Raw genomic sequence first — 26,147 nt, 5'->3', positions numbered from 1 at the left:
CTAACTCCCCTCTCCCCTACCCCCGCCCCGGGCTTCCCAAAGCACGCCAGGGGCCATTTTCGCGCGGCTCCACTTTGGGGTTTTCCAAAGTATTTTAATGATCTAGTAAAGGAGCAGCCGCACGCCTCGGCGCCGGCTCGAGCCGCCCAGCTCTCAGCGTGGAGCCCCGGGCCCGGCGCTCGGAAGCCAGACTGGGCGAAAGGGAGGCCCGGGGGCGGGGCGGGCTGGGGCCGGGCTGGAGTCTGGGGAGGGGGTCGGGGTCAAAGCCCTGGGGGAGGACAACCGAGGCGGGGGAGAGCGAGATAAGGGCTGGGCTGGCGCGGGGCGCGGCGGGGGAGGTGAGGGGCAGATAAGGGAGAGGGACGTGGCAGGAGGGAGCGAGCGGCGACCGCTTGGGGGGTCTGCGCCCCCTCCCATCGGACGCTGCCGCAGCGCCCCCCTTGGCCCCCGGTGGTCCGCACCGCGGGGAGCACCGGTCAGATTCCCCTCCTCGCTAGGGCAAGGAGACCAGGGTGCCTCCAGCCCGACCCACGTCGCCCCCCGCCCCGGCGACGGAAAAGAGAGGCTCGCGCCCCCGGACGCCCCCAGTTCGCCCGCAAGAGCAGGCAGCGGCTCCGCGGAGGCGGCGTAGCGGGAACTGCCGCGGCCGGCGCTGTCAGGGCGTCCCTCTCGGCCGGCCCGGGCCCGCCCCCGCGCGCGCCGATTGGCCCAGCCGGCCATCCATCGCGGGACGTTGCCGCCCGCCTCGCTCCCTCGCCCGGGTAGCCACGTTCGGTTGAGCTCCAAGTAGACCAGCAGCGGCGGCGGCGGCGGCGGCAGCGGTGCCGGAGGCGCAGAGGGCGGCGCAGGCGGAGCCGGGCGGGCGCGCGAGCGAGCGGAGAGCGGGCGGCCGTGCGGGCGGCGGCGGCGGCACCACAGGCCGAGCCGGCGCGGGAGGAGTTCCAGGGCGATGGGGCCGCGGCCGGGGCTGACGCTTTGACAGCTGGAAAGAGCGCGGAGCCAGCGCCTGGGGGGGAGGGAGGGGAGCGCGGCGAGGAGAGCGCCAGCGAGCGAGAGAGCGAGTGAGCGAGCGCCGGGGAGGGGGCCGGGAGCGAGGGGCAGCTCGGGAGAGCCGGAGCGGTAGCGGCGGCGGCGGCGGCGGCGACGGCGAGGCTCGGCGTCCTCTTCCCAGCAAACCATGTTTGCCAAAGGCAAAGGCTCGGCGGTGCCCTCGGACGGGCAGGCTCGGGAAAAGTAAGCCCTATTTTGCAAGTGGCGGCCGCGCTGCCGCCGGGCTGCGGGCGGGCGGCGGGAGGCAGGTGGGCGGGCGGGCGGGGGCCGGGGGCTGCTGCGCCCTCGGGTCCCCAGGTCCAGGCGCCGCCTGCCTGGCCCTTTCCCTGAGGCCGCGGCGGGCGGCGTGGGAGAGCCCATTGTTGGAAGCCGGCGGAGGTTGGGGGATCGGGGAAGGGGCGGCGGGGGGAGCCGCCGGAGGAGGCACTTGGTGGCCGCGGCGCGGACTCGGCGCCGGGGTCCGCGGCGAGTGGTGGGCGAGGTCCCGCCAGCGAGCCTGGGCGCTCGCCGCCGTGGCCGCACTTTGCTCACCGGGCGCGGGCAGGGGGCGCGTGGCTTCTGCAGCCCCGAAGCCTCCTTTTGTCCGCCCGCGGCGTGAAGAGTGCGTGCCGGGGGCTTTGTTCGGCCGGGAGCGCACTCCCTTCCTTGCCCTCGGCTTCGTCACCGGCTCCGCGTCCTCGGATGCCGGGCTGGGCAGCGACGGTGGCGCCGGCTTGGCCCCAGGCTTGGGGGACAGTTGTTCGGGGGGAGGTGACGAGGGTAGCGCTTTGCTGCCCACTCCAGAGCGCGCCAAGCCCCGGAGTCCAGGGCGAGTCTCCCCGGATCTCCAGAGCTGCGGAGAGCGTAGTGAGTAGTGGGTCGGAAATGGTAAGGTGGCTGTGGGGTCGAGTGGCTCGCGAGTTTGAGGAGCCCGGGTGGGTTTGCCCCCGACGCCACTTGGAAGTTCAAGTTTGGGGGCTGCTCTCCACCCCTCACGGCTTGAGGGAACGCGTTCTCTGGTCTCCACCGCCTAAACGTTCCTATCTGGCGGCCTGGTTTGGGGTGAGCTAGCTGCTTAGCTGTGGTGGGGGCCACAATGGGACGGCGCAGACAGGGCTCAAAGCCTGCTAGCAAGGTCCTGGAGAGTAGCGGTGGGATATGACGCCTTTCTTCTCTCTCTCTGCCTCCTGCCCACTTTCCAGGTTAGCTTTATACGTCTACGAATATTTACTGCACGTAGGAGCACAGAAATCTGCACAGACCTTCTTATCGGAGGTGAGTGGGACTTCCCCCAGCATCCAGTTTCTTGACACCCCCCCTCCCCACTATTCTTAGAGCCTTTGTTTTCAGGAGCAGCCACTGTGGCCACCATTTTGAATTTTTATCACCTTTTGGCATTTATTGTTAGTTGGTCTTCCCAGCCTTTTGGTTCTGGGAAGCCCCCAGCCCACCCCCTCTCTGCTCATCTAAGCTGCCTCTGCTCTTTCCTTTCCAGATTCGATGGGAGAAAAACATCACGTTGGGAGAACCGCCTGGGTTTTTGCACTCGTGGTGGTGGTAAGTTTGTGTGATAGTTTTGCATGTGTGTGTGTTTTGTTCCGAGCCCTGGGTCCAAGTGAACAAAGAGGGGAGGCATGGAGCAGGCCCTCCACCCTGTGGCCCTCCGCGTTGCCCAGAGTACGGTACCTCCGGGCGCTCTGGCCAGGCTGGCCAAGGAGAAAAAGGGGCAGAAGAGGATGCTGCCTAAAGTTTTGGGGAAAAATAAAACCATCTGTGGTGTTGGGGTAGAAACTCCTTACTTTTACATCTCACTCTTGGGCTCTAGGCAGGGGATTTGAAAAGACATTGGAGGATTTTTGTCAGTTCTGCATGTTGCTTTAATTAGAGGTGTGGGGGTGGGGCGGCGTGGAGGGGATACCAGGTCCGTTTTACAACTGGCCTGTCCCTTTTTCTCCTTGGAGCTCACATCCTTAAGAAAGGACATTACCGGGGCTTTTTCCAGGCACCCTGAGAAAAAGCAAGAAAGGGCTGCCACTTCCTTTAAAGATACTGATTCAGACTGACTGGTCCTTCCTTTTCTCTGGGAGCTCCTTGTCCCTCTCCCCCACTAAAACCACAAAGTGGTGTTTTACGTAATACCTTAACTGGTCAGAGTCGACCTCACAGTGCTTGCAGTAGGGGCTCTCACTCTCTGTGACTCTGTCACCAGGCCTCTGTGTCCTTTGGGTGTGGGGCCATCACAGGTCTGGTTTCTGTTGGGTTTGCGACAGGCGGGAGGGAGCTTAGGGTCAGCCCGAGTCAGTTGCCCTAAGTGTGTGACCTGGGGGTTTTGTGGGACTGATTGGTGGGGTCTTTGACATCCTTTTGGGAAAAGAAAAGAGTGGCTTTTGATATTTTGATGGAGTTCAGTGAAACGTTTGTTGGGATCTTGGTTTACCTGCCAGCTCAGGTTACTGTTTCAAGTCTCTTTGAACAGCCAGAGGATGAAGTGTCTGTTCTAACTTGTGCAAAGAAAATGAGTTTTTAATTACTTCTGCCAACCTCGGAACTGCCGATCTTGGAGGCATTTGAGTGGCGGAAGGATTCCACCTGTAGGAGTGGGTGGTAGGTTTTCTGTGGCTGTTTTTGGAGGGAATGTGTGGATGGAGTTGGTGGCTCTGATCAGCTTGGGTTTTGTAGAAACAGGCTGAGTGACGGTTACTTAGAAGGGGCCGGGGAATTTGTAGCGTTGGAAACCTTTAACGTGTGGAGGAGGTAATCAGATGTGTACAGTTCCAGAAGACAGAAAGGAATGTTCTCTAGCCCTCTTTGGCAGCTAGTAGAAGTCCCTGATTTTCCTGTTGTATCTAGAATCTCCTGAAACTTCTCCATCCTTATCTCAGCCGCAGGAACGTAGAGTCTGCTGTGTTGCGCCTGGGCGGTGGTGGCTTTGAGTGGCTGTGGTCCTGTTTGTTAGAAGTTGCTTCGTGCCATTTGACACTGAGCAAATGACCCAGGCTTTCTGGAGTGGGAGGAGGCAGTGGAGCTTGTCTGGTGAGGGGCAGGCTGCATTATTCACACACCTTGAGTGAGATGCTTGTCTGATGACTTGCAGAGCTGGCTGGCTGTGATGAGGACAAGAGCACTGCACCAGGAGTCGGACTTTGGTTTTGGTGCCCACTTTACCCTTTAAGCTGGTTCTGTCCCTGGGCCTCGAGCTGTTCTTAGACCCCTTGTTAATATCAGTGACGACTCCATGTTTGTATAGGGCTTTCTTGGTTGACAAAGGGCTTGTACGTCTGTCCTCATTTTAATACAGAGTGTTAGAGTGGCCAAACAAAATCTTTAGTAGGGGGTGAGGGAGGTGTTTCTAGGCCTGCTTTGTTCTTCCTCTCCCTTTGCTGACAGGTACTTCTCTGAAGAGGGCCGTCTATTGCAATGTGAAAGGACTAGATGCTTGGTTGACTGTGACCTGTCCTTTGCCTAATTGATTGGTGTTTTTTGGTGTGTAGGGGGAGGAGTTGTTCTTGCATGAGAATTCCTTGGGGGAGGACTGGGGTGGGAGTGGGGGTGAGGTGGGAAGAGTGAAGGTTCGGGCTCTGGGATTTAGAACCTGTAAAGTTTCCTTTAGTGCCAGTGTCTCCCAGGTTGCTGCAAATGTGAACGATAGTTGTGTCCTGACTTTGGCACTTGCAGCTTTTTTATGCGTTTTGGTTTGGGTAGGAAAAAGAAAGGAGAGACCAGTGTGGATTCTTACCCACATTCACGTTCGTCTTCCTAGGGCGTCCGTGAGTGGGTTCTACTAACCCCTTTGAGCTTCAGTTGGCCCTTGTGTAAAGTGGAGAGAAAATTGCCTACCTTACAGTACATGGTAGACACAAGTAATATGGGTATGAGATATCCAGCACGTAGTAGGTATTTGATATATAAGAGCTATGACTTCCATGAATGTTGGCTGGCTTGCCAGAAGAAGTTGGATATGTTTTGTTTTCTAGGCTGCTTGCCCAATGAGAGCTGATACGGTGGGACGGAGCCTTTGAGAGACCTAGTACTATTAGCGCCATGCGTTGTGCACTTGCCATTGTGTACACAAGTAATAATTAGTAACCTGATCTTATTTTATTTTTCTCCTTGCAGTGTATTTTGGGACCTTTACTGTGCAGCTCCTGAAAGGAGAGACACTTGTGAACATTCAAGTGAAGCAAAAGCCTTTCATGATTATGTGAGTAACAAATTTTTAATCCTAGCAATAATTACAGGGTTGGATAGCTCTAACTTCTCTAGTACGAAAAGCAAATACACAGCCAGTTGGCAGTGGTCTTACTTTCTCCTTGCCTTTCTTTCTGTTCCCCTGCCCACCTCTCTGCAGCCGTCCCCACGGTACCCTTCTCCAGCGGTGTAACTTGGTGAATGGTGTTCCATGAAGTTGTAATGATGCAAAATTGTGTAGATATCTGTCTGGAGAATGAAATGGCGTTGTACAGGACTCACAACTATGTGATACGTTAAGAGTGAACAGTTAGCTGGGAGGGAACTAAGCCTCTTTAGTGTTGGTTTAAGAAAAAAATTCTAATAGGCAAACCCAATATGAAACTTATGTTTTTGGAGTTGAGTGAGAATTTGGTGGAATGGACTCTTGCTCTGCTTTCTAGAGAGCAGTCTTTCAAATTACGGGAGGGTGGTGTGTGTCTTTGGTGTGGGTAGGCTCATGTGGTATCCACTAAGACAATTTGTACACTGAGATCCTCAGCTAGTTCGTAACCTTGTGGCCAAAATGTTCTTGTGAAGATAGTTAACATCATCAGATTGTAGTTCTTTCTATCCTATTACTCACTTTCTACTGGGATGAATTTCTTAAGATTTAGGAAATTATTACAAGAGAGATGCCTGCCATCTATTCATCTCTGATAGCAGTCCCCAAAGGGGACAAACAGACACACATAGCTTTCAAACCTGGGTTAGAATGAGACTTGACATCTGACGAAATGGGTTAGGACTCATCTTGGGGACGTGGAAGAGGATGTGTCTGAAGGTTTTCCATAGCCTCCATTCAGTTCTTCTTATTAGCCCTGTAGGTGGTTAAGTGTGTCCATATAGCAGGTGATCTAATTGGTCTTGCTCTTCTGCATGCAGTGGGGAGGAATGGTCCTGGGAATCCCTGGGTCCATGGGAGTTGGTTTCTTGAACGTCGTCAGGTCCTACCTGCTTGGCCTGGCCATCTGAGTTCTCTGCATGTGGAGGTTGAAATTGGTTAGGATACCAGAACCCATCAGGTTGTTTCACAAGTGGTCAAATCCCATGACTAGCAATGTCTTCATGGTGAAAATTTCTTCTGTAGTATTAGGAGTTAGAGACTCAGCTGGTGGCCCACTGGTTTTGAGAATATTCAATGTGATGCAATTTTGTTGTGGCTGAAAAGTTAATGCTTTTGGAATGGAATGCTGAGGAAATTGAGCAGTTCTTGTGCCCTCTCTAGGGCTGAAAAAGAAGCTGGTGAATGGTACTTCTGGTCTGGTAAACTTAGTAGTGAAAGGGAGACGTGACTGGTTCACTTATGATGTAGTTCTTCTGGGAAAATCCCATAGTGATGATGGGGTTTCCTGACCTTGATGTTCAGGGAGGCTAAGAGGTAACAGCCATATGAAAATGGTTGGTGAACTTGACCTTTCTGCCTAGTAAAAATCTTGGATGGTATTTTTTCTAAACCTGTGAACAGCCAACACTGTTGCTAGCTTTTGACTATGATACAAATGATTTCATTTTAGAATCCGTGGATGGGTGGATGTGTCTATTTCATTCTCTTGAGTTAGCGTATCTATGCTATTTTTTTGTGTGTACCTTTCAGAGAAGTTAATGATTTCAGCCAAGTTTGGTGCTCTATAAATTTGAGACTCTGGGAACTTGCGGTGTGGTCTTCCATCTTGAAACAATATGGCAACAGTGAAAGTTTGTACGTGGGGTTGCTTTCAGTAGTTTGCTGAGGAATGGCAGTAGAATTGTATGGAGATCACTGAGGTTGGCGTTGACATTTAGAAGATACTGCTAAGTCATGAGGTCGCCCTGGTTGAGGCCCACATTTCATACTATGGGGGTGTAAAAACCTATTTTCCTGAATTGGGCTCCACCTGGTATCACGTGGCCTGAGAGTCAGATCATGTGGGAGGAAGGATGGAGTGATGAATGGGGATTATGAAGGAGTTAAGGCAGGTAGCATTGAGTTGGAGCGATGACAGTGGAGAAGCAAGTGGAAAACTAAGAAAAACTTAGGAAAAGGAACTCTCTTTCTCTTTGTCTTTCTCAAGTCTTTATCTAGTCTTTTCCTTCCTTCCTGTGACTACTGTCTACTTAGCCTTCATTCCTTCTTGCTAGAATGTTGCAGTAGCTTCTTGCCGACTCCTTCGTCTTCCCTGGAATGCATTCCTCTCTTACCCATTCAAATCCTGTTCATCTTTGAAGGACTTACATTTTCTGCATTCTGTGATCACTCCTTCATCTCCATGTCTGTAAAAACCACCTCTACAAAGCCTCTGTTGGCAGCTCTCCATGTGCTAGGCCACTCTGCTAACTGCTGTAGGTTCAGTCCCTCATACCCTGCGGGGACCTGATGAGAGAGGGCTTGTTGTTCACTCCATTTTGCAGATGAAGCAGCTGAGGCACACAGAGGTTAATTCCCAGCTGGGAAGTAGTAGAGTTAGATTGCACACACATGGAGGCGTGATTGACTCCAAAATGGGTGTTTCGAACACTGCCTGGCTTGGCCCTACGGGCCCGTGGCAAGTACCACTTTTTTGCACAATTCCAGCTAACTTCTCACTTAGGGTTGTTTTTCTGGCTACAGCCTATTAATTTTTTTCCATGGTCGAGACCGTGAACTATTCATCTCTGTAGCTCCCACGGTACCTTCCATGTAGCAGGCACAGATGCTGATTGAATGAAGGAGTTAAGGTCACAGGAAGAATGAATAAGTCACTTGGGGTCAGTGAGCGTTGAATGGTGTTCTTTCAGATACTTAATTGTTGTGGGTGCTCTTGAAGAAGGTGGTTTTAAAGACAAATTAACTAGTTGTTGTAACTACTTTTTAGAAAATGAAGTAGAGTGTAAATCAGTGTATCTGTTGACTGACCCTCTGTTATCTATCAAGGAGATCCAAAGATTCTCAGGGTATGGGGAGTTCGTGCAGCCAAGACCCATCTTTGGTGGGTAAGAAGTGCTTACGGGGCAATGGGAGCATTGGGAAACTCAGTCTGGAGTGGACTTTTCTGAGAAATTGGTTTGCATTGAATCAGAAGAGGTCAATGGGGCAATGGGAGGAAGGTCACAGTCTCATTATAATTTCCTTGCTGTTGCCTTCAAGCCAGAGCAGTGCATCCCAGAGTGTTGGCAAAAGCCCATGGGGTCCGGTTGGGGCATCTCTTTCGGTTTTCTTAGACACTGTTGTCTGGGTCCTGACCTTTTTTAGAGTGGACACTTCCAGCTGCATGAATGTCTCTTACTGTGGATATTTTCACTTTGCAGCTGCCTTGTCGGTTGGTTTTTGTTATAAAATCTCACTCCCATTTTACAGATGAGGAAACTGAATCCTAGAGTTTAAGTGGCTTGTCCGAGGGCAAGTAGCCAGGTGGTGGCAGAGCTGAGACTAGAAATTCTCTATCTTTCTAGTTCTGCCTCTCAGCAGAGAATCCCTGCGAAACAGAGGGAAGGCATTTGCAATTGACCTGAAGCATACCTGGCACCAGGTATGCTGGTTGGTGCCCCTTACATGTTCCCTGAAGAAATGAACTTAACAGAATTGAACGGAAGCCCCACAAGGTGAATTGCAGAGTCACTGGCAGAGGCGAGACCTGAACTCTGGGAAGGGGGTTTGTTGTGCTGCAGCGACTCTTAACTCTTGGCAGGGGAAATGTGATAAAAGCTATGGACGGTATTTCCAGAAAGCCTTCATAAAGGGGACTTCATGCGTGGTTTCAGGAAGTTCACGGACAGCTGCTCCAACTCCATGTTCCTCTGTGATTCCCAGTGAAGAACTTCAGGAGTGAAATGGACATGGAATTCCATGAACGTGATGAATTTTCTTTGCTTGCCTCAGTTTCCCTCGACTGAAGACCTGAGGTTCCTTTCATCTTGGCTGTTGTGTGCCTCCACCTCAGTGATGCTGGCCCCCTGCCCTGTGCTGCCATCCCAGCAGGACTCTGCTGACTCCTTTTTTAGTGGAGGGGAGACTTTGCCTTGAGGAGGGTTGGTTAAAATAGGAAAGTGCCCCAGAGTTGTGGGCGTGGGCAGGCGCTAAGGTATTTGTGGCTGTGTGGCAGGGGTCCAGCGTCCTTGGTGGGTTTGAAATAGCAAAGTGATATTTGAGAGGGCTCTCCTTGGATGTGCTGAGCTGAGGTTCCTGCCAGGCCGGAAGTGTCCATGCCTGCTAGAACCCCTTTCGGGGAGGGGGACAAGAGGGTGGCAGTGCAGGCAGGAATAGGTGGAGAAGGCCTGCAGCTGGGCTGCAGGGAGCTGGGGGAGTGTGCTGCCCTGTGATAAGCCAGGCTAGCTATCTGCCCAGAGGTCCTGGCAAGTTCATGGCGTTGCCTTTGGCTCTGACCCTTGGCACCCTTGTGTAGCAGATTAAAAATACAAAACATACACACTTTTTTTTCTCTCCCCCATTCCCCTTGGAGCGTAGGCTTTGGGTTGCGGCCCCTCTTTAGGCTCCCGCCCTGTTTTCTGCAATTCCTCTTAACCCCAGAGGCTGCCAGACTCCTCCATCGGTAGTTAATTAAAAATTAAATGAGAGAAACTGGAATTGCATTTTGCCAGAACCCGAGCAACGCGGCCACCTAAATGGGTTTCAAGTGGCGGCAAGACCCCAAATTGCAAATCCTTGCCCTTTATTTCAAGGCGGGAGGTGGGGTGGGGGGAGTTGTGGGGACCCAAACAAAGTTTTTGGCAGTGGTCACTTCATTTGAACTCCCAGACCAGCAGCGTGCACCAACCTTTCACATAATGCCATCTTTGTTAGCTAAGCATTTGCAAACTTGGACTGAGAGTTAGCTCTGTGCCAGCCAGCACTCAGAGGGAGCTGGGAGACACCCAGCTCTCCCCACAGTGCCCTTAGGTCATCTCAATTTTGTGAGGGAGGCAGGTTCTTGAGTGGGGACCTCAGGTCAAGGGTGCCTGGCCCCCTTCCCTTGGCTTCCCTGCCGCTGTATGTGAATGTGTGTGTTTAAGCCTTAACAGGGAAAAGTGGCAGGGAGGTGTGTGTGCTTGGGGGTCTGTCAGCCAAGATAACAGAAATGTTACACTAGCTGTAGCCCTTATAATAGTGTCTGAGGGTTTAGAGTATTTAGAAAAATTAATCTTTTTTAGCTTGGTAATAATTCTGACCATGGCACAAGTGCATTAGACGATTCACATAAACTTCTTTAGTACATGTTGCTGGGAGCTTACAGGAAATAGACAATCAGGATTGTTTGTTTTTGATTTGCTGGGGTAATGGTGTTTTTTGTAACCTTAGCAAGATGAGTTTTAGGAATGTTTCTCTCTGTTAAACGCATTTCTTTTCCTGGGTTTTGAATCTTCTGGATTTTAAAGGGTTTGTGTTCTGACTGGTGACTTGGACTCCTGTGTGAATTCTAGTCTCTACTCTGTCATTTCCTGGTTGGAAATTGTTAGGGATCTTCATTTCCTGGTTGGGGTCCTCAGTTTTCCCATCTGTAGAATGGGGGACTGGTGACTCCTTTGCATAGTGGTTTTGAGGGTTAAGTAATACAGTGCAGTCATCCCTCAGTATCCATGGAGGATTGATCCTAAACTTCCCAACCCACCACCTATCCCAGCCATCTTGTCTCACCCCCGCACTCTCAAAAGGGGCAAAGCTGGCAGTCCTGTCACAGACTGGTACTGATTAACGTTCCCCTGAGATGTCTGTGCCCCTTATCTGTATTGGGCAGAGTGGTCCTATCCCACTCCCGCATGTGGCTGCTGCATGGCTAAGTGGTAAGGCCCAGAGGGTGTGCAGCTTGGCATCGGTAGGAATCTAGATTTGCATTTCGGTTTCATGCCCTCGTTAGCTGTGGGGGGGCCTTCGTTTCTCAAGGTCCGGCTCTCTACTGTAAAATAGGCTCGAGGGCTGTCCTGGTGCAGCCCACCATGGGGACCACCGCGAGAGAGGCATGGAAAGCTGTCCAGGGCAAGTTGGTTGTGCTATGAAATCCTGTGTCATTGTTAATAGGGATGAACAGGACCGAAAGTCCCTAAATGAGGGTCTTCGCTGTTCTCTTTGGTTGTATCTTGCCCAGACTGTACCTGATTTTTTTTTTAATTGTATGAGGGAATCCCCCTTTTTGGGGGATTCCCTCATACAATTAAAAAAGAGTCTTAAAGAGAAGGTGAGCTTGAAAAGGGAAGTGTCAGCCATGGCAGGTCCATGGGAAGCTGGTTCTGCCCATATTGGCTTCTTTATCTTTGGACTTCCTGGGGTACTCCTGAGACCTTGATCAGTCGGCCCCCAGACCAGGAGAACAAGACATTACCGTGTTTTCAGGTTACCAACCTCCTGTTGTACTCACTTTCTAGTTGAAGAAATAGATGTAGTCCAGGATGAGATGTGGGCTTAAAAAGAATTGTGTGGAATGATCCTTGTTTTTCTAAGAGTCCAGGATATAGGGTTAGTATGGAGTGGCAGGGGTGGGGGTGAGTTAAACACTCCCGCCCCTGTGTCGTAATGAAATAATGTATTTATTGTAGATATAAATAGCAGGATTGCAGGTGATGGAACTGGAGGTTACCTACTGTTCTTGCAAGCAGCTAAACAAACCTGCCCAGAGGGAAAGGTGCCCGAGTGAAGTTACCAGTAGAACTCAAACCTGCAAGCCTAATTAAAAAGTTTAGGATGCTTTCCTTTGCCTTGCTGTGGTTACAGGCTGTGCAAATGTGGGCACCTTAAATAACCTCTGAACCTCAACTTCCTTGGGTGGAAAACAGGGTTAATAAAGTATACCAGGCCAGGCGTGGTGGCGCTCACCCCTATAAACTCAGCACTTTGGGAGGCCAAGGCGGGCGAATCACTTGAGGTCAGGAGTTAGAGACCAGTCTGGCCGACATGGTGAAACTTCATCTCTGCTAAAAATCAAGTTAGGCATGGTGGCATGTGCCTGTAATCCCAGCTACTCGGGAGGCTGAGGCAGGAGAATTGTTTGAACCGGAGAGGTGGAGGTTGCAGTGAGCTGAGATTGTGCCTCTGCACTCCAGTCTAGGCGACAGAGCGAGACGCAGTCTCAAAAAAATAAAAAAATAAAGTATACCTACCTTATAAGGTCATGAAGATCAAGTAAGTTTACATATACATACATCATATACACTCGTGTCTAGCACAGTGTACGTGCTGCATAAGTGTGTCATTTTTCTTTCTTTTTTAAATTTATTTTTAATGTTTTATAGAGACGTGGTCTCGGTTTGTTGCCTAGACTGGTCTTGAATTCCTGGCTTCAAGGGATCCTACTGCCTGGGCCTCCCAAAGTGCTGGGATTATAGGTGTGAGCCACTCCTCCTGGACTGTGCTGTCATGTTTCTTATCTCACCCCCAGCCTGTTCTGGGTCCTGGCTGCCTGTTGGGTAGTGTTCTCAGTGATGCATAACAAGGAGCCAGCAGAATGACCTTGGGGTGAGAGGTGTGTGCCTGTGAAGTGTGAGCCATCATGGGCTAGCCTCCCTGTTGATCAGCTCTCTGGATCCCTGGGTTTCAGGTACCCCTGAGGGATTGTGGGGGCAAGTCACATATGCCTCCCCTCCCCCAAGTGATGGGAGGAGCAAGTCACATATGCAGCTTCCACACCAGCCCGGGTGCTTGTGAGGATGAGAAAAGAGTGGACGCCTGGATGCTCCTGGCCTGTGCCTGGCCTGAAGTTAACCTTAACCCATCACTGTCCATTTTCTCCTCTTCCAGTGACTTCTTATTTTCTTGAGACAGAGTTTCACTCTTGCTGCCTAGGTTGGAGTGCAATGGTGCCATCTTGGCTCACTGCAACCTCCACCTCCCAGGTTCAAGTGATTCTCCTGCCTCAGCCTCCCAAGTAGCTGGGATTACAGGCATGCCCCTCCATGCCTGGCTAATTTTGTATTTTCAGTAGAGGCAGGCTTTCTCCATGTTGGCCAGGCTGGTCTCAAACTCCCGACCTCAGGAGATCTGCCAGTTTCGGCCTCCCAAAGTGCTGGGATTACAGGCGTGAGCCACCTCGTCCAGCCATGACTGTCCATTTTCTAGGAATCTGGAACAGGCACTTTCCCCAGCCACTTTGGGCTCTTCTCCGTGATTCCCGCTTGGTACCGTACCACCTGAGAGGGTTTTTTCCTCCCTACCAACCATTCCTTCTGCAGAGCTGATGCCAGCCTGGAATGTGGCCACCTCCACCAGGCCTGCCAGGAAGACTTGCATGGGAAGATATCCCTCTTCTGTTTTTGTCCCTCAGGAACTAACTCTTAACTCTCTTAGTCATTTGTTACCACTGCCTGGAAGGCGAATTATTTCAGTTAAGGTGGTGTCTCTTCCCTTCCTCCTTCTGGAATGAAAGCTCCTTGAGGAGAGGAACTTTATCTTATTGCTTTTTCTGTCTCCCCATTCCTGGGGTCTATTTCAGGTCTTGCATGCATTCTGAGGTCAGTGAGCAGGGCTCTGCACCTTGAGAAGTGAGAAGGATTTGATTCCTGCCCAGGCATCAAATGTGTTAAGTACACTTTTTAATGAAGATGGACAAGGGGCACATGGTGAAATGTTGTTTTATAAACTCCGAGCTGTGACCCATTAGTACATCATGAAACCAACTTAGTGGGTCATGACTGGCAATTACCAAAAAAGAAACAACCATATTATACAGAGTAAACATAAGTACTGTTTCCGGAAATGTCTGTTTTCAGTGATTTATGTGTGCATATAAAAGTATGTGTGCCCTGGGTTTGTAATGTAGTATTTGCCTGATATGGGGGCTCAACCCAAAGTCAGGAGGCCACTAGCCCAGAGAGAGCTGAGACTGAATATTAGTTCCTACAAGTTAAGTGGCTTGTGTCAAGTGACAAGCGATTACTGAGCCTCGGTTTCCAGATCTGTACTAGAAGGAAATGATCCTTACCTTGGAGAGTTGTTGGGGAATTGTTCCCCACCACATCTTGTGCTTTCAGAGTGGTGCCTGGTGGGCGCTTGGTACCTTTGTCTCTGTGTTTGCTGCCATAGTCTTAGTGCACTGAACGCATAGAAAGTCTCAACAGATGCTGGTTGAAGGCAGAGTAAGCAACAGCTTCCCTTGGTAGGGGTGGGACTGCGTCTTGGACCACTCTGGAGTGGGCATGGCAGGAGAGGGCCTGAGAGTGCAGAGACATTTTTCTTCTTCTTCTTCTTTTTTTTTTTTTTTTGAGACGGAGTTTTGCTCTTGTTGCCCAGGCTGGAGTGCAGTGGTGCAATCTCAGCTCACTGCAACCTCTGCCTCCCGGATTCAAGTGATGCTCCTGTGTCAGCCTCCTGAGTAGCTGGGATTACAGGCATACACTACCGTGCCCAGCTAATTTGTATTTTCAGTCGAAACGGCGTTTCTCCATGTTGGTCAGGCTGGTCTTAAACTCAGCCTGGTCTTAAACTTGACCTCAGGTGATCCTCCTGCCTCAGCCTCCCAGAGTGCTGGGATTACAGACGTGAGCCATTGCTGCCAGCCAACACTCTTCTTCCTGATAGTGGAGTCCACGTGGCTCTCTAGGCAAAGCCTGAAAAGTCTGCAGCCTGTCGCTGCTGGCTGACTGTGGGGCAGCTCCTCCTGCCTGTCTATGATTGAGGTGGGGGTCCCTTGGCCCCTGTGGAGCTTGTGTCTGAATAGGGCTCAGGCAGTGGCGGCAGTAAGAATAGGTCTTAAGGCATCCTGTCTGACCGAGGTTGACCCAGCCTCCCAAATTCCCTGTCCCCTCCTAGTGACAGCTGTTTGCACAGCTTCCAGGGCAGGTTTTGTGTCCTCTGCTCTTTATGTGTTTGGGTGAAGCGCCTGACATTTCACTTCTGTTTCACAGTCCGCTGACCTTAAGAAGCATGGCTGCTCCCCAGGGCCGCTGCCTGAGGTTTTCCTCTGATCCTTCTTTCCCAGTCACAAAAGGCGATTTGAGAGAGGAGGCACTGGGGGAGAGCAGGCCTCTCCCACATTCGGGCTACTGCTGCAGCACTTTGAGCTCCGAGAGGGGCAGAGCGTAGCTTTGCAGACGGGGTGGAAATAGCAGTCGGTTGGTGGGCAGTTACTGCCCAGCGCCCGCTGCCTGTCAGGCTTTGCTATTTGGTGATGGGGACTGATTCGGTGTTGTGAACCGTATGTGGGATTTGGACTTGGATGACCAAGGTACGAGATCTGGTTCTTTTAGATGGTCTTGGGTAAGTGGTCTGGTATCTGTGAAATGATAGGAAACAGTGGGCCAGCATTTTTCTGCCCCTCCAGCTTTTTGGAAGTTGGGCAAGAATGTGTGAAAAAGCTTTGTGAGTTGTGGTTCCCTTTGAGAAGGCTGTTGCAAATGTGTATAAAGGAGACACTCAGTTTCTAGATGGGAACACTGAGGCTGAAGCAGGCTGGTGACACAGCAAGCCTGGGACCACCACTGACTCGAGAAAACCTCCACCTAAGAGGCTGGAGCCCGTGTCTGTGTCTGTGCCGGTGCCATCCTTTAGGAATTTTGCAGCTTTCTTTGGGAGAGGCCAAGAGCTTCCTGTGGCTTTGGCTGTTCGGCTGGTGCTGGGGGCAGACGGCCCAGTGGGCAGGTCTGGTGCCGGGCGTGTGCGTGCTGCCTGTCTTTGCTCGCTGGCTTTTAGAAGGCTTCCAATAGAAAATGTTATCCTCTCTCTAGAGGCCCTTTCTCTTGGCAGCACCGCCCGCCCGCCGGCCAGATCCTGCTCCGAGCCCGCTTGTGTTATGGGCGGCGGCCCTGGCCCACAGCTCTGGGCAGGCTCTCTGCGATCTCTGCGCTGGTGAGCCGCTTCAAAAGGGGATTTTACAGCATGACAGGGAATTTCAGCCACCACGTTATCTCCGAATTGGCCAATTGATGGTTTCAGCAGAGCATTTCAGCACCAGGGAAGCCAATACAATTTGAGTTAGTTGTGATGGCTGCCACTTTAAATACCGCAGTGAATTTCTGTCAGGGAGCTAATGCATGGAATAGGGAATTGCAGAAAACTTGATCACCAGAGTGCTTCAGTCGATTCTGACCCCAAGCTACGGAAAATGAACTTAAATCTAGTTGACTGTCGCCACATACTTTCTTTGGCGTTATTTTGCTGGCAGCATCTTCGTCAGAGGGAGCTGAAAAAGAGACTAGGAGGAAATCAGGATGTTTGCCTCTGGTCCCCGGGATTTTAGAGAGCGACAGTCTTCATGGGAGGTTGACCATTGGGATTTGGGGTGGTGAGTTCTTGGGGAGGGATAAATTTCTAAACAGCAGCATGGCTTAGTAATGGTGAATTCCCTATTTAACAAAGCAAACCAGTGCTTACTGAGCACTTACAATGTGTTCAGACCCTTAAAAGACATTCTTAGTTCTCCCTGTTGGGCAGGGGACAGGCATTCCTCCCATTTCTTGACAGAAGAACTGTTAACAATAGCAAACAATTATTGAATGCTAACCGTATACCAGGAACTGTTGTGTGCTTTAGGTTTTGTCTACTGTCATACTTGAAACAGCTCTGTGGGTTAAGTTTTGTTTTTCCTGTTTTGTAGAGAAGGAAATGGAGGCACTTAGAGGGATTCAGTCACGGGCAAGACAGAGTTAATAGGTTTCTCTTGTTCTTTTTTCGAGACCGAGTTTCGGCCTGTTGCCCAGGTTGGAGTGCAGTGGCATGATCTCAGTTCACTGCAACCTCTGCTTCCTGGGTTCAAGTGATTCTCCCACCTCAGCCTCCCAAGTTGCTATAGCTGGGATTACATGCGCCCACCACCATGCCTGGCTAATTTTTGTATTTTTAGCAGGGACCGGGTTTCACCTTGTTGGCCAGGCCAGTCTCGAACTCCTGACCTCAGGTGATCTGCCCGCCTCAGCCTCCCAAAGTGCTGGGATTACAGGACTGAGCCATTGTGCCTGGCCAGGCTTGTCTTCTTAATTAAAAAAAAATTTTTTTTTTGTTTTTGAGACAGGGTCTTGTTCTGTTGCACAGGCTGGAGCATAGTGGCACGATCTTGGCTCACTGTAGCCTCAGCATCCTTGGGCTCAGGTGATTCTCCCACCTCAGCCTCCCAAGTATCTGTGGGAGGCACGTGCCACCATGCCTGGCTAATTTTTCTATTTTTTGGGGGTAGAAACAGGGTTTGCCATGTCACCCAGACTGGTCTTAAACTCCTGGCCTCAAGCGATCCTCTTGCCTCGGCCCTCTTGCCCCGGCTCACAGGTGTGAGCCACTGTGCTCAGCCCAGATTTGGCATCTTTTCTGTCTTATTAATTGATGACCCCCTGCCCAACCTGAGGTGGTTTGATGCTGGGGCAGGCAGGGCCAGATGGGTCCTGAGGGGACCAGCCAGCTGAAGTCCTGCCTAGGCTCATAGGGTTCCTGACTAGTGCAGTGCTTCTCTGTGGGTGGAGGGATTGGGCTGTTTTTTAATGACCTCATCTAGGAAGAAAACATTTTGGTTTTGGGAACTATGTAACTCAAAGAAAAGGTTTGCTATCTGTTCACTTAAAAGGCCCCCTTTTATTAAATTTCCCACCACCCCCTGTGGACTCCACGCTGGAAAATATTTTATTTACAAAGAGATTGCATGCATTGAGTGACCATTAATTTTAATGAAGAAATGTGGAAAATGAGAACTATATAGCTGCTGATGAGACTTTCTCATCAGCTCAGGGGAACCAACGTGAGCACACCAGGTTGGTAGAATAGAATAGAATTCTGGTCAACAGAAAAACATTGGAAATTTTGGTTCCAATTCAGTTGAGGCAGACCTAATTCCTGTAGAGCTTAAAAAATATTAGCAGTGCCAGCCGGACGCGGTGGCTCACGCCTGTAATCCCAGCACTTTGGGAGGCCGAGGCGGGTGGATCACGAGGTCAAGAGATCGAGACCATCCTGGTCAACATGGTGAAACCCCGTCTCTACTAAAACTACAAAAATTCAGCTGGGCATGGTGGCTTGTGCCTGTAATCCCAGCTACTCAGGAGGCTGAGGCAGGAGAATTGCCTGAACCCAGGAGGCGGAGGTTGCGGTAAGCCGAGATCGCGCCATTGCACTCCAGCCTGGGTAACAAGAGCGAAACTCCATCTCAAAAAAAAAAAAAATATATTAGCAGTGCCTTAAGAGCCCCCAGTAAAGTTTTCCAGAGACCTGGTTAGAATCCTTAGGCAGGACCCACCTAGCAGTGGTGCCTTCTCACTTTGTCCTGGCATGGCTAGGGTTGACCTCTGTAGAAGGACATCTCTCATGTTTCCCCCAGGACTGAGGAAGGTTAGAATGCAGAGTTCTCTCCGGAGATGGCTGAGCCCTCTATTTATTTATTTATTTATTTATTTATTTATTTATTTATTTATTTATTTATTTATTGAGACGGAGTTTCACTCCAGGTTGGAGTGCAATGGCGTAATCTTGGCTCACCACAACCTCCACCTCCTGGGTTCAAGTGATTCTCCTGTCTCAATGAGATGGGTTTTTTCCATGTTGGTCAGGCTGGTCTCGGACTCGTGACCTCAGGTGATCTGCCCGCCTTGGCCTCCCAAAGTGCTAGGATTACAGGCATGAGCCATTGCGCCCGGCTGGCTGAGGCCTCTGTAGGTCATCCACCCCTGCTTTCCTGGCTTTGCAAGCAAGGCTTCTCTCTTAGGGCAATGCAGCTTGGAGGGTAGACACACTAGGGGTGTGAGAGCCTGCATGGACAGCTCCCATCTGCAGAGCCCCCTCTCCCTACAGACATGCCAAGGGCAGGAGTCCTATATTCCCTGCCATTCTGAGCTGCCATTACCTGCAGGAGGTGGATCACTGGACGGTGAGTCCAGAAATCATCCTTCTCTACCAAGCTTTCCCACTTAATGGCTTGGTAACCTTTGACAGATTCCTGTCTTCTTTCTTTCCTAATTTGTAGTATAGGGAACATGAGGGATATAAGAGCAGTTTCTGAAAGAGCAGTGACCACCATTTACTGCATTTACCCCAGGCCAGCTACTGTGTGTGGGCATGACATTTAACCCCTATAACAGTCTACAACGTAGGGGCTGTTCGGATCCCATTTCTTGGATGAGGAAGCTAGGGCTCAGAGAAGTGAAGTGATGAGTCCGTTATGAATTCGTTAGATAGTGGAGCTGGGATTTGAACCCAGGGCCCCACTCTACCTGTGAATCCTGCTGCTACTTTGACAAACTTTTGGATGACTTTGGGAGATGGGGACTTTGGGGAAGAATGCACATTGGATCATTTCAGTAGAAACCTGTAAACGTGTCTTTTTTTAAAAAAAAATGTCAGTGACAGTTTGCTTCTCAGTGAGATGAATGCAGATAAACCTATTTTGACTGTTAACTTATTTTGTTGCTTAAAAGCCAGTGACATGTAGTGTTGAATTTATTTTTCTTCACAACATTTAAGTGTTTGCCACTTCTTGAGTGATGTGTGTGAATTTGGGAATTGCTTGTACTTTGATAATGGAGGCCACTGCTTGTACGTAAGGCTTTTGCCTTAAGAGGGACTTTGGGGAAGGCTTGTTCTGGCTTGGGGCCTCGCTGAGAAGTGACTTCAGTGCAGCAAGGGTACCTGCGTCTGAGGATATTAATGGAGCCAAAGCTCGCTCTGAAGTTGGGGTCACGGTGGAGAGCTGATCGCAGGAGTCTTTGTGACTGGAAGCCTAAATATTTATTCTGTTCTGTCCCTAATGAAAACAAATTGTCAACAGTTGTTCAGTAACTGACTAAATTAAAATCTGTAATTAGTCAATTAGATTAAAGAGTTGGCACAACCTGATTGTATCATGCTGGTTAGGTTATTAAGAGAAAGGGTGTGATTTTTAATTACTGAATGCTAATTTTGACAGTTTCAAATAGAAACAGACGTGTTTTTCCCCCCTTTCCCTAATTCTGAATGGTTTGGAAAGTAAAGACTCTCAATGTGTAAATGATGTTTTTTTGAAGGAAAATAATCCGAGAAGGCCCTTCTGTAGAGTAGGAGGGATTTCAGCAAAGAGCCCACGTTGGATTTAGTTGAAAGGGTTAGTTGGAAATCCTTCCTTTCTTGAAGAGGCATGGCTTGGCTTTTGGCAGCTTCGTTTTTGCTGTCAATGAGAGGTTGGATTTCAGCTCTAAGCAGTTGAATCATTGAGTTTTTTTTAAGGGTCGCCCCGATTCTCTCAACTTCAGGGTTTTTTTCTGGCCAGTGCCCTGGAAACTATAAGCAATAGTAAACGATCCAGGAAGGAATCCACTGCGAAGGAAGGCCTGTGGGCTCTTTGGGACACCAGCACGTGTGAGCAGTCTTACCCAGTGTGGTATCAAGTGTCTGTCTTCTCATACGCTGGCATCCTAGGAAGACGGACGGTTGGAAGGGACGTTCTTACTTCATGGAATGAAAGTTTTGCTGACTGCTTGAGGAAAGCTGAGAGCTGGGGCATGGGGTGCTCCAGTGTGGAGGGTCAGGGGAAGAATGTACTAGGGGAAGGTGCTAACAGACAAGAAGGAAAGGACTCCTGTTAAGTAGTAGCTGGGGATGACAGGAGAGAGGCCTCTTGCTTGGGACGAAGATGGGATCAGAAAGTAGGGCCAGTTCAGCTAGGTGAGTTGGTGTGCTCCTATAGTCCAGCTACTCAGGAGGCAGAAGCAGGAGAACTGCTTGAGCCCAGGAGTTGGAGGCTGCAGTGAGCTATGATCATGCCTATGACAACATAGTGAAACTCTCTCTCTTAAAAAAAAAAGTAGGATCAGTTTATGGATTATGGATTGAAGCCAGCCAGATAATTTATCCTGATTAGGGAAGTAGGTTTGAAGATGGAGCTAGTCCTTCCTCCCACTTTTTCTGGCGGGCGTTGTGTCGTTGCTTCTCCTGCCGACACTGGAATATGGGCTATAAGCTGCCTTGGGACTGGGGGCAAGAGCACCTGAGCTGCTTTCAGCTGAGGACCCCAGTACAGTGTGGATTCCCTCACTGGCCAGAGGGATCATGCCATCTCCCCACCCTCCCCAGCTCCTGGGAGTTTATGATGTGGACGGCTCTAGAACCCATAAGGTGCTGTGCCCCTGGGACATTTTATCTGAAGGATGTCAGTCCTAAGAACGGGCTCATAGGCCACTGTGGGAAGCCCACCCAGCCCTTGCTTTTCCCTGTACCAAAGTCCTGTGGGGAGTGAGGGGTTGAAGCTCTAACCCCAGGTCCCTGACTGGCCACTGGACAGCATCCTTGCCTTGAGGGAAAGCCACCCTAAACACCTGTACCTCTAGAACTGCACTGAACCACCCCCACATGTTGATGCACAGGCTCTACTTTCTGGATAGTTTTCTTGTGGGCTGAGTCTTCCATGATGCCTTTTTTTTTTTTTTTTTTTTTTTTTTTTTTTTTTTTTTTTTTTTTTTTTTTTTTTTTTAGTAGAGACAGCATTTCACCATGTTGGCCAGGCTGGTCTCAAACTCCTGACCTCAGGCGATCCCCACTGCGTTCGTCTCCTGAAGTGCTGGGATTACAGGCGTGAGCCACCGTGCCCAGCCCCATGATGCTTTTTGACGCATCAGTTAAAATTGCCTTCAGCTTTCAGGATGCGGTATTTAAAGCTGTGGGTGATCCAGAATGGGTCATTTTTCTTTGAAAACGGAAGCAGCTTTATTGTTTGTGTCTGATGGATATGGGATACTGGGGGACCGAGGTGCAAAGAATGAGAGTTTTTGATGGTTAAGTAGCCTGGGTTCTGATCCCCACATGAGCCTTCATTCACGGTATAACCTGTGCCAGTTGATTAACCTCTTAGCCTCAGTGCCCTTGTCTGTAAAATGGGGATTGTACTCGGCTTGCAGTACTGCTTTGAGATAATGAAACAGAGCATGGTAGATATTTGAGGAATAAAGGAATGAGAGGCTGAAAGGAAGGTATCTGTGCTTAGGATTAGAACCCAGGCTGCAATTCCGGGGCATGTTTAGCAACATGAATAAGTGAGAGGAGTGGAATGAAAAGCAGGAAGTATTTATGAATGGTGGATTGGTATATGATCTGAATTTGGAATTCCTCCTTCAGACTCAGGATTCATAGCCAAGGCTAAAGAAACCGTTAAGAGGGGTGTGTGTTTTGAGGGGGTTGGGGGCTGGGGGACAGTGGCAGATAGAAGGGGGGAAGGAACAGTGCTAGGAGAGAGAACATTTTAAAAGCTTCCCCACTGATAGATTTGTAGCCCTGGGTAAATAGGGAAGCTTGTAAAACTTGATTCATTTTCTTCCTGAAGTCTGTTTTTGGTGGAGAGCAGAGGTGAGGACAAAGACAGCCAAGGGAGCCAAATGCTTTTAGGTTAGAAGTGTTTATATGTCCCCAGCACATGCCGTGTCCTTCAGAAGGGCCAGGGAAGTGTTTCGTCCTGCTCCCTGCCCCCAAACGATCTTTCTCTTCCTAAGTGCCGGCTTCGCCAGTCCATCTGTGGAGGACTGCCCACTGCTGCTGCCGGAGACTCTGCTAAGGCCTCACCTAGGGGTGAGCGAGAATTTCTGCCTCAGGATGACTTCCTGCTTCCTCCTGGTTTGTGGTTTGCGCTTTCCTTTTGGTTAGGAAGTATGTCCTTCCCTGTCCCTGCCCAGGCCTGCTCTAGAGACGTGGACAGGCAGCTGGGGCCACCATTGGTCAGTGAGGCGATAGGGTGTGTCCACAACTAGAGGCCCATGTGAGCTCCTCAGGAATGAGGAGCTACTGCTCTTGGAAAACCTCTGCAGAACTGGAAATGTGGTCAGCGGGGAGAGATGAGAAGATGATGGGCCTTGTATGTTGGAAAAAGAAAATGTAGAGGGACTCATGGTATATTTCTGTGTTTTGAAATAAAAATTATCTGGGGACCTAACATTTTTAAAAAAAAGACAGCTGTGGCCGGGCATGGTGGCTCACGCCGGTAATCCCAGCACTTTGGGAGGCCGAGGCGGGTAGATCACCTAAGTCAGGAGTTTGAGACCATCCTGGCCAACATGGTGAAACCCTGTTTCTACTAAAATACAGAAATTAGCTGGGTGTAATCCCAGGCTGAGGCACGAGAATTGCTTAAACCCAGGAGGCGGAGGTTGCAGTGAGCTGAGATCGTGCCACTGCACTCCAGTCTGGGTGAGAGAGTGAGACTTTGTCTCAAAACAAAAATAGAAAAATAAAGACCGCTGTGTAATTTGTTGTTGGGGTGGAATGTGAAGCCTGAGACGGCCAGGCTGTAGTTAGGGAAGGGCCACGCTCCTTGCCTTGGGGCCTTTGCACAGGCTGTTCTCCCAGCTTAGAGCACTTGGCTGCCATTCTTTCTCCTCTGGGGGAACCCTGTTTAGTTTTCATGTCTCAGTTTAGACATCACTTAATTCTAAGATGCTTCTAATAATCCTTGAGCCTCTGGGGGCAGAGCCCCTGGTGTATCTTGTAAACTGAGGCCCAGACACTTAATGGATCCCCACTCAACATTTGCTGGCTGAAAGAATGGTCAGGGAGGATCAGGAGGCTGCCCACCTCCCAGGGCATCTCTGTACAGTCTGTGCATTTGAGTGGCTCCCTGAAGTCTTAAGGCCCTCAGAACAAGTCCAAGTTCGGCTGCTCAGTTCGAGCCCTGGCCTTGGTGTTAGACTTTCTTTTCTGAAGTAGGCTTTTGACACATTGATGGAGCTTCAGATGTGAAGTGGCCTCAGAGGTGTGTGGGAGAATGCTCACTGTTCAGTTAACCCAGCCTTTTGACAACTTCTGAGGTCTCTCGGGTTAGAAGCCCCATGACTGTTCTGCCCAGTTCTTGCTTTTTGTAAAGGGGGTTGGGGAGTGGGTGGGGCAGGGATGTGGTCCGGAATCCAGAACTCCATCACTCAGCCTGTGTCTTAGTGGGGTGTTAATGGAGGATGATGGAAAATACTCCGCTTCTGATTTCTTTCTCTCCTGTAGAAATATTTTATTATTGAACCCCCTGTAACTCAGGGTTGGTGGAGATTTTATCAAGGCCATACAAGTCTACCGTTGACCTTTGCATTATCTGAGAAGACTTGTGTTTGCTTAGCCAAGGATAAACAGGATTCTAGTATGAGTGGCTCAGGGCTTGGGGCTGTGGCCTCTGTACAGGGTTGCTTCTAATTGTAAATGGCTCTTATCTGTTCTTCAGGGAGGGTCTAGCCACACCCTAGTAGAGGGGCTTCTTTCTTTCTCTTTTTTTAAAGAGATGGAGTCTCACTCTGTTGCCCAGGCTGGAATGCAGCGACTCGGTCACAGCTCACTGTGACCTCCACCTCCTGGGTTCAGGCAATTCTCTTGCCTCAGCCTCCTGAGTAGCTGGGACTACAGGTGCACACTGCCACACTCAGCTAATTTTTTTTGTATTTTAGTAGAGACAGGGTTTCACCTTGTTGCCCAGGCAGGTCTCGAACTCCTGAGCTCAGGCATTCCGCCTGCCTGGGCCTCCCAAAGTGCTAGGATTACAGGCCTGAGCTACCGTCCCTGGCCGGAAGTTCTTTATTTCTAAGCCTGCCATCCAGGCTTTTCCAAGGGCCTGAAATGCTTACTCCCTTTCAAAAACCACTTTTTGCTAAGACTGTCCTAATAGTATCAGTTTAGCAAGACGTTATCCAAAAATCCACCCATAGGTCATCGAAGATATTTGTTTTTCTCAGATATTCATCTAGTCTGTCTCATTCATCAAATATTTGATGCCTCTGCTGTTTGGCTATGGAAGCAAAGACACCAGCAAATCTTTTGCCCTCACAGAGCTTATAGACTGTTTCCTCTCCTTTATCTGGAGTTTTTGTATTTAACAATACTAACGGGCTGGGTGCAGTGGGTCACGTCTGTAATCCTAGCACTTTGGGAGGCCAAGGTGGGAGGATCGCTTGAGTGATCAAGACCAACCTGGGCAACATAGTGAGACCTTGTCTGTAAAAAAATAAAATGCTAACTGCGCGTCTTTATTTTTTATTTATGTATTTTTTGAAACAGAGTATTGCTCTGTCGCCCAGGCTGGAGTGCAGTGGTGCGATCTGGGCTCACTGCATCTTTTGTCTCCCAGGTTCAAGCGATTCTTCTGCCTCAGTCTCTGGAGAAACTGGGGTTATAGGTGCCTGCCACCATGATCAGCTAATTTTTGTATTTTTGGTAGAGATGGGGTTTAGTAGAGATGACCAACACACCATGTTGGTCAGACTGGTTTCTAACTCCTGACATCAAATGATCTGCCTGCCTCGGCCTCCCAAAGTGCTGGGATTACAGGCATGAGCCACTGTGCCCAGCCTAATTGCACATCTTTAAATATGAGATATATCCTATTGGTTCTGGTTGGCTTGTCCCCTAGAAAGGCACAGGACTGCTTCCCAGCATCCCTGCATGAGATTGTGGGGTCACCCTTCCCTGGGCTTGCCCTGGCACCCTGTCTCACTGCGCTGGCCGGCTCTGTCATTTTTGGACTTGTTGCTTAGACTCAACTGAGTATTTGCTTCCTCCTCTGTAAAGTGGTGGTAAATGATACCTTTGTGGTCCTTGAGTGGGTGGATGTGGACTTGGCTGAGCCAAGCCATTTGAGGGCCTCAGCGAGGTGCCCCACCCAGGTCGGGGTTAGAGTTTGGAGAAAGTGGTGATCACCTTGGTGAGAGCACAAACTGGAGATGTAGAAACAGAAATGTCCTTATAAGGCTATGATTCTAGCAAAAATGGGTTAAAAATTGGTTATTGGAAACACAAATCTACAAGGATGTAAACTAAAAGAATGAGCCGGGCACGGTGGCTCACGCCTGTAATCCCAGCACTTTGGGAGGCTGAGGCGGGCGGATCATGAGGTCAGGAGATCCAGACCATCCTAGCCAACATGGTGAAACCCTGTCTCTACTAAAATACAAAAATTAGCCAGGCGTGGTGGCGCATACCTTGTAATCTCAGCTACGGGTAAGGCTGAAGCAGGGGAATCACTTGAACCTGGGTGGTGGAAGTTGCAGTGAGCCGAGATCGCACCACTGCATTCCAGCCTGGACAACAGGGCAAGACTCCATCT

At 50.1% G+C, this 26,147-nt stretch overlaps 1 protein-coding gene across 4 annotated transcripts in view; it reads left to right on the top strand.

Moving 5' to 3' along the window:
* The first annotated feature begins 788 nt into the window (after positions 1–788).
* SSBP3 (single stranded DNA binding protein 3) overlaps positions 789–26,147 on the top strand; it is a 181,453-nt gene continuing 156,094 nt past the window's right edge. For 2 of the 4 annotated variants that reach the window (XM_017504455.2, XM_017504453.2), the window contains exons 1-4: positions 789–1,233; positions 2,232–2,304; positions 2,525–2,586; positions 5,146–5,230. In XM_017504455.2, the coding sequence (XP_017359944.1) occupies positions 1,178–1,233; positions 2,232–2,304; positions 2,525–2,586; positions 5,146–5,230 (276 nt within the window). In that variant the 5' untranslated portion in view covers positions 789–1,177. The remainder of the gene's footprint in view (positions 1,234–2,231; positions 2,305–2,524; positions 2,587–5,145; positions 5,231–26,147) is intronic. The other 2 variants (XM_017504454.2, XM_017504452.1) reach the window with 2 other exon arrangements.

This window comes from Cebus imitator, unplaced genomic scaffold (assembly GCF_001604975.1).
Source record: "Cebus imitator isolate Cc_AM_T3 unplaced genomic scaffold, Cebus_imitator-1.0 Scaffold322, whole genome shotgun sequence".
Taxonomy (NCBI): Eukaryota; Metazoa; Chordata; class Mammalia; order Primates; family Cebidae; genus Cebus; species Cebus imitator.
This window is presented reverse-complemented; position numbering and strand designations above follow the sequence as displayed.